General features: G+C 44.8%; 1 protein-coding gene across 2 annotated transcripts in view; it reads right to left on the reverse strand.

Moving 5' to 3' along the window:
• Pcdh12 (protocadherin 12) overlaps nucleotides 1–8,236 on the reverse strand; it is a 17,718-nt gene that overhangs the window by 3,664 nt on the left and 5,818 nt on the right. The window contains exons 2-3 of one of the 2 annotated variants that reach the window (XM_021214783.2): nucleotides 7,542–7,639; nucleotides 5,033–5,187 (exon numbers count right to left, since the gene is read on the reverse strand). In XM_021214783.2, the coding sequence (XP_021070442.1) occupies nucleotides 5,033–5,187; nucleotides 7,542–7,639 (253 nt within the window). Of the gene's footprint in view, nucleotides 1–5,032; nucleotides 5,188–7,541; nucleotides 7,640–8,236 lie in introns of those variants that run through there. The other variant, XM_029547231.1, reaches the window with a different exon arrangement.

An 8,236-nucleotide genomic window follows, 5' to 3' on the forward strand; every position in this document is an offset into this window, starting at 1 on the left:
CAGTGTCTGAAGACAGCTACAGTGTAATTACATATAATAAATAAATAAATCCTTAAAAAAAAAAAAAAGAAGAGGGAAGACTAAAGTGTAGGTGCTTTGGTCCTTCTTAGAAAGGGGAACAAAATACTCAAAGGAAGAAATATGGAGATAAAGTGTGGAGCAGAGACTGAAGAAAAGGCCATCCAGAGACTGCCCCACCTGGGGATCCATCCCATATACAGTCACTAAACCCAGACACTATTGTGGATGCCAAGAAGTGCTTGCTGACAGGAGCCTGTCTCCTGAGAGGCTCTGCCAGAGCCTGACAAATACAGAGGCAGATGCTTGCAGCCAACCATTGAACTGAGCACAAGGTCCCCAATGGAGGAGTTAGAGAAAGGACTGAAGGAGCTCAAGGGGTTTGCAACCCCATAGGAAGAACAACACTATCAACCAACTAGAACCCCCAGAGTTCCCAGGGACTAAACCGCCAACCAAAGAGTACACATGGAGGGACCCATAGCTCCAGTTGCATATGTAGCAGAGGATGGCCTTGTCGGGCATCAGTGGGAGGAGAGGCCCTTGGTCCTGTGAAGGCTTGATGTCCCAGTGTAGGGGAATCCCAGGGCAGGGAGGCAGGAGCGTGTAGGTAGGTGCAGGAACATCCTCGGAGAAGCAGGGGGAGGGGGGATAGGATAGAGGATTGGGGGGAACAGGAAAGGGGATGACATTTAAAATGTAAATAAGGAAAATATCCAATAAAAGAAGAAGAAAATACAAATGGTCAATAATTATACTTTAAGTGTCATCAGAAAAAAAAAAAAGAAAAGAAAAGAAAAAAAAAAGAAAATCCTGTCTCGAAAAAAATAATTCTAGAAGCTAGATGTGTTGGCACATGCCTGTAATCCCAGCACTCAGGAGGCAGAGACAGAGGGGTTCTGGGATAGAAGAGGTCAGCTAGGACTACATACCGTTCTTTCTCAAACAACAACAAACAAACATGAGTTCCAGCCCTGGAAGCAAAGGTGGTGTGTGTGTGTGTGTGTGTGTGTGTGTGTGTGTGTGTGTGTGTGTGTGTGTTAATGTTTTTGGTGACCGGTATTTTAAGTTAGTTTTAGGCTAGTGGTTTCAAATCTGTGCAAGAAAAAGATGCTAGAAGGAAATAGGGCAAAATGTTAACTGAAATTCTCTGGGCACAAACAATCTGTCTTTCTTGTTTGTTTGTTTATTTGCCTGTATTTCCTGCATGACTAGATTGCTACTTTTGCACGGTGAAAAGGTTATCCAGGTTGCAGCTAATCGTTTGTTTGCATTAGTGAACGATCCCCTGGTTCTTGTCTTCGGTTTTAGACTGTACAGGATGGGGAAATCACCCTCCCTCCCCCAGCCTGGGACTTAGCAAATGTCTATTGTATGAGAACAGCTGGAAAATGGTGTGAGTCTTCATTATGGCTTCAGTGAGTTTATGGCAGCTAGTAAAATAGTCATCATTACCTCCCCCAGCCACTGTGCGTGTGCATGTGCGTGTGTGTATGTGTGTGTATGTGTGTATGTGTGTGTGTGAATGTGTGCATGTGTGTATGTGCGTGTGCATGTATGTATGTATGTGTGCATGTGTGTATGTGCATGTATGTGTGTATGTGTGTGTATTTGTGTGTATGTGTGTGTATGTGTGTATGTATGTGTATGTGTGTGTATGTGTNTATGTGTACATGTGTGTNTGTATATATGTGTGTATGTGTGTATGTGTATGTATGTGTATGTATGTGTATATGTGTGTGCATGTGTGTATGTATATGTATGTGTATAAGTGTGTGGATGTGTATTGTGCATGTGTATATGTGTATGTATGTGTGTGTATGTGTGTGTGTATGAATGTGTGTGTGTGTGTGTGTGTGTGTGTGTAGGCTTCCAGAAGTCAACATCAGATGTCTCTTTCCACTCCCTTCCATTTATCTATCTATCTATCTATCTATCTATCTATCTATCTATCTATTTATTTTTGAGATGAGAGCTCACTTTGTAGTCCTGCTTGGCCCGGAACTCCTTAAGTAGACCAAGCTAGTGTCAGACTTGCAGACCTCCACCTGTCTCCACCTTCTGAGTTCTGATGCTCTCACTAACCCTGAAGCTCACCATTCAGCTAGGATGGCGACTTCACAAGCTTTAGGCATCCTCCAGGCTCTGCCACTCCAGCTCTGAGATTACAGATGCACCCTCATGCCTGGCTCTTACATGGCTGTTAAGGGATCCAGACTTAGGTCCTCAAACTTGTGTGGTCAGCAGGTCCCACCCTGAGTCATCGCAGCCCCATTATCATCACACCCTCAGTTAGGTTCTTTATCTGATCACCAAGTCCCCAGTCGTAAGCACACCCCTCAGTAGCCCCGGGATCCAAGCAAAGTCTTTCCCACTCCTTTTTTCTTCCTCCAAACCCACTTTGCCCAATGCCTTCTGGGCTGTGGGGAGGCAGGGCAGGTCAAACATTGAGCCCGAATATTCTAGCCACCGCTGGTCAATGATAGAATTCAGAACTGTAGTCACCAACCGTATGTGGGTACTGAGCCCTTGAAGTGTATGACAAAGGACTCAATATTTCATTTTATTTAATTTCACTTCATTTAAACTTAAAGAGCCATATGTGGCCAGTGGCTATCATATTGAGCAGCACAGCTCTAAAATTTAGAGCCATATTGTCTATGTTAATAGCCATTAGCTGCATGACCCTGGGCAAATTATTAAACACGCTTGACCCTCAGCTTTTTTTCCCTTTATGAAATAAGGATAATGAATAGCTCCTTTCTCTTCATATTTTCTCCAGAGAAACTTACAATGTGTGACTTGCACTTAGAAAGCACTCTGTCAATGCTAGTTATGATTTTTAGCCTCAGAAAGGGCAAAACCTGCCATGCCTCACAGCCAGATAGAAGCCATGGCAAGTAAATCCACTAACAGGATGGCTGGTCAGGGCAGTGCGTGCCACCCGAAGGAGGGAGAGTCCACTGATGGTGCTTGGCTGGGTGCATCCTGCATTAAAATCGTATTATGTTTTTTGTTTATCTTTTGTTTTGTTTTGTTTTTGAGACAAAGTTCCTCTGTGTAGCCCTGGCTGTTCCTGGAACTCACTCTGTAAATCAGGCTGGCCTCGAACTCGTGAACATCCACCAGTCTCTCTGCCTTCTGTGTACAGGGATTAAAGGTATGTGGCACCACAGCCTGGTCCATATTATGTTTAATGTTAAAATTAATTGCTTTGATTTCCTCCTCCTCTTTTTTTAAAAACAGGGTTGGGCTGGAGAGATGGCTCAGAGGTTAAGAGCACCGACTGCTCTTCCAGAGGTCCTGAGTTCAATTCCCAGCAACCACATGGTGGCTCACAACCATCTGTAATGGGATCTGATGCCCTCTTCTGGTGTGTATGAAGACAACTACAGTGTATTCATCTGCATAAAAAATTTACATAAATCTTTAAAAATATTTTAAAAATAAAATAAAAATAAAAACAAGGTATTATAAAACATTTAAAAAAATAAAAATAAAAACAGGTATTATATAGCCCAGAGTAGACCAGAATTCATCATGTAATGGAGGAGGACCTTAAACTTCTGACTTTCCACTCCCAAATTCTGGTATTATAGGTGTGTACCAACAGCTCCATTTAATACAGTGCTTGTGTGTGAATGAACCTAGAAACTTTCTACCAAAACAAAACTAATTGTTTTCTACCAAACCAATTTTTTTTTCTTTAGTTTCAATTAACACATTAAGGAGTTGCCTCCTTTCTGGTGGGGAAGGTTATTTAAATATGCCAAACGCAACAGTGCAGTTGAGTTGCTACTGCCCGGGTTTGAGCACCCCTGCCATGAGCAAGGAGACTTTGGGCAGGCCAGCTCAGTTCCTTAGCCTATGCTCACCTGTATTATGTACCCCAGAGGACTATCTGTAGGCTTTCCTGGTGCCAGGCTCACAGATCAAGAATGAAGTGATTGTTCACTCAGAAATGACCCCAAAGTCAAGCCTTGTGCTATGTTATTCTTTTTCTTTTTTTTTTTAATTTTCAAGAAATTTATTTATTCTGTTTTATGTCTATGAGTGTTTTAGGTGATGTCTGTCTGGGCTTCAAATGTGTACCGATTGCCTGTAAAGTTCAGAGGAGGATGTTGGATCCCCTGGAATTAGAGTTATAAATGGTTGTGAGCTGCCATGTGGGTGCTAGCCATTGAACCCAGGTCCTCTGGAAAAACATCCAGGGCTCTTAACCACTGAGTCACCTCTCCAGTCTGTTCATTATTCTTTTTTTGTTGTTGTTTTTGTTTTTGTTTTTTTTTGTTTTTTTTGAGACAGGGTTTCTCTGTGTAGCCTTGGCTGTCCTGGAACTTACTCTGTAGACCAGGCTGGCCTCGAACTCAGAAATCCACCTGCCTCTGCCTCCCGAGTGCTGGGATTAAAGGCGTGCGCCACCACGCCCGGCCCCATTCATTATTCTTAACAATGATTAAAAAAAAAAAAAAAAAAAACCTAAGGGCTGGAGAGATGACTCAGTGGTTAAGAGTACTGGATGCTTTTTCAGAAGACCTGGGTTCAATTCCTAGCACCTACATGACTGTTCACAACTGTCTGGAACTCCAGTTCCAGGGGATTAGATACCCTCACACACACAAACGTGCAGGCAGAAACACCAATATACATAAAAAAATACATTAAAAAGGTGAAAATCCTGGTTATTAAACAAAGGAAAGCTGGGTATGTGACTCATGCCTGTGATCCCTGTACTTTACACTGGGAAACTGAGGCAGGAGGATTTCAAAGAAGAATTCAAGGTCAGCCTGGGCTACATATTGACAGAGTGAAACCCTGTCTTAAATAACTATGCCTAACCACCATATAACTAAATGAGCAAACAGATAAATAACCACTTTCTGAGACTGCAGGGCAAATAAAATGCTGGCCACGCCCCTCTCTACAGTGGACCGGAGCAGAACTCTGCATTCGGGGTGCATAGAAGGATGATGGGCACAGAGACAGCACCAAGGTGACCCTGGGGCATCCCTACCTGTATTAGGGTCCAACAGGCTTGACAGCTCTTCTTCTAGAAGTCGCTTTACAGAAAGGTCCTCCTCCGGACTCGGGGGCCCTTCTTCCAGGTCAGGTTCTGCTTGGCCACCAGGCTTGAGGCCTACAAGGCCATCTGTGTCTGGGATGGTACCCCTGTGAAGAAAGCCGACGGGGTTTCACGTGAGGAATTCCTATATAACTGTCTGTTCAGGCAGCCTTTGTCATCTACTCAAGAAACTGGTATACAGCCTGAGTCTTACACTCCTGAAGACTGTTTCCTCTAGAATGAAACGGGAGTGATACCTAGTAGCTTTCCCGTGGGTGGTAGGGGTAAGGGTGGGTGGTGGTTGTAAAATGAGACTTCATAGGTACCCTGCAACAGTGTAACTGGTAGGCACACAGAAGAGAAAGGAAGCCATTGGTAGTGTTGCTCACTACTGCCCCCTCACACCTCGGATGAGCATAGCACAAGGGCGGTATTTAACAAACTTCTTTAGTCAATTTGGTCATCTACCCTGCCCCAGCCAGGCAAGGCTCTTTTTGCCTTTCTATCTTTTTTTCTTTTCTTTTTTTAAAAATGTATTTATTTATTTTATGTATATGAATAAACCATTGCTCTCTGCAGACACACCAGAAGAGGGCATGAGATCCCATTATAGATGGTTGTGAGCCACCATGTGGTTGCTGAGATTCAAACTCAGGACCTCTGGAAGAGCAATCGGTGCTTTTAACCGCTGAGCTATCTCTCCATTCTCTTGTCGAGTACTCAGAATACGGCCTGGCACACACAGGGTCCTTGACAAACCTATGGAATAAGTGAGCAGCTTCCTTCCTACCAAAGCCACATCTCCGAGCAAATGAGCAGGGGTGTGTGTGTGTGTGTGTGTGTGTGTGTGTCTGGGGAGAGCAAGGGGGTGCATCATATCTGCATCTGTACCCCAGCTTCCTGGCTTAACATGGGGCCCCCATGTCTCACTGAGCCTCAGTGCCTCTGACAGTCATTCAGGAGGAAGCTCATCTCTACAGGTGAAAAGCCTCCCCAGAGCCCCTAAGGCCCATGAGTCCCATCTGCTGTTCGTTGTCCTCATTTCACACTGTGACCCTTGCTGCTGCTGCTGCTGCTGCTGTTAAATGATCAAATAGGATGCAGCAAGCTGGGGGTAACTGCGTAGGTGCTTCACAAAGTGCAGACACTCGCTCGCTCGTTGGACCTTTTCAAGTCTATACAGAAGAGGCATTCCCATTTTACCAGCGAGAAGATTTTTGCAGCTTGCCTATGCCCCCACCCCCACTTGTTGACTAAGTAATTAAGCGAGAATTCTAATATAGACTCATGACTCTGGAATGTATGTACTATTAAGGCCTTTAAAGCTGCCCCTCTGACCTCCTATCCCAGAGTTCCCGCTCCCCCAGGCAAGTAGATAGCGATCTAGAATTCCTTTCCCAAAGTAGGTCACAGAAACTAGAACTCTATCCAAACCTAACCCTACAACCTAAAAACAGGACTTGAATCCCCCTTACTTTATGGGTAAGAGTTGGCAATAAGGAAATTCTCTGGGCTGCCTAGCTTGCTTCCACGTTATAAGTCCCTTGTTCCAGAAAAAGCTCCTGTCCCATACCTGGAAGCAAGAAATGCATGGTGGAACAGTCAAGAAGCTATACAGATAGGCCTTGCTGGGGCTCCCCACTTGGTCTACATTTCCATTTCCTCATTCCCCTCTTATCCAATTATATTTTCATAGGTATTCCTGCAGCACTGAACCCAATCTTAAAAATGGGTCTTTTTGGACCTTCAATCTAAAGGTTTCTGTATCACATAAAATTATGATTTGAAAAAAATTGTAATAGGGCCAGTGAGGTGGATCGATGCCTTAGTGGCTAAGGGTACTTGTCACCAAACCTGATGGCCTGAGTTCAATCCTTAGTACCTTCGTAATGGAAACAGAGAGCAAACACCTCCATGTGGTCCTCCATCCTCCACATACACCCTTCCACCCGCTCATACGCAAAATACATGTAAAGTAATTTTAAAACATTTTTAAGGCTTGTCTCTTGTTCACTGCCCTATTACCAGTTTATTTCCACAGGCTCAAAAGTTGAGCCTGCAGAAAGAAAATCTATTTCTCCCTTGTATAGTGAGGAGTAGGATTCTCTTCTTGAGGTCTCTTCAATTCCAGGACCACACCCTCACATCTACATCCTGATGTAGTAGGCCAAGAGAAAGAAAGGGGAAAGGTACAGATTTCAAACCAATCAAGTAATCAGGGGACAGATAGTCAGAGGTAAGAGATGAAGTAATTAATTTCCTTGGTGACATTGGGACCTGTAAAAATCATAAATACAGTGGCCCCAGGATGGAGCTTCCGGAGCGGGGGATGGGTGCTGTCTGCTGCTCATAACCCCAGAGCTGAGTTCCTAGGGCGCGCTCACCCTTCCACACATCACCAAGGCTGTAGTGGCTTAGGGGCCCAGAGGGGACTGTGTTGTGGGTGCTACGTGCTGCTTACCTGCTGCTGCCGGGCTTGGCCGAGTATTTATTTCCTCGGTGGTTTGGTTTGGGCTGGAATTGGCCCTGATGCAGCAAGGACAGCAGCTGGGAGATTTGCTACAAGACAGGAAAAATCTGTTGACTCCACACAATTCCGACCCTGCACGCTTCCTCGCCGGATGTTTCCCTCAATGCTGGTGCTTTCTTTTTATAGTTTTTCCTCTGGCTTCAGATGCTTCTGTGATCAGATAGGGGGTTAGGGGGGGGAATGGACCTGTAGGACTGAGTAAGGGACGGGGGGGGGGGGTGCTTCCTGGCTTTGTCTGTCACTGCAAGCCCTGGGCAGCTGAAGGAGATTGCATGGAGACCCTTGAAACCATCCCCACAAGCTCTTTCCCAGGAGTGGCTGGTGGACTTCGAGGGTCGGGGTGAAAAGGGTATCTCCTGATCTTATGGTTGTTACTTTGATAAAGATTGCCTTTGAACTGTATTCAAGCATTCTGGCCAGTTTGTGTGGGCAGTATGGACGACAGCATTGTATAGAGAAGAAATGGTGTCATTTCATCAATTCACTTATTCTCCCTGTCAATCAATGGCCATGCATTTAAAAGCATTTGTGCCAGGTATGGTGTTTCTGTAGGACTTGTAAGAACAAAAAAGGGACGCCCTCTCCTTTTGTCTCTAGAAGTTCATGGTTTACAAGGAAGACGGGGG

This window comes from Mus pahari, chromosome 15, assembly GCF_900095145.1.
Source record: "Mus pahari chromosome 15, PAHARI_EIJ_v1.1, whole genome shotgun sequence".
In the NCBI taxonomy this organism is placed as follows: domain Eukaryota; kingdom Metazoa; phylum Chordata; class Mammalia; order Rodentia; family Muridae; genus Mus; species Mus pahari.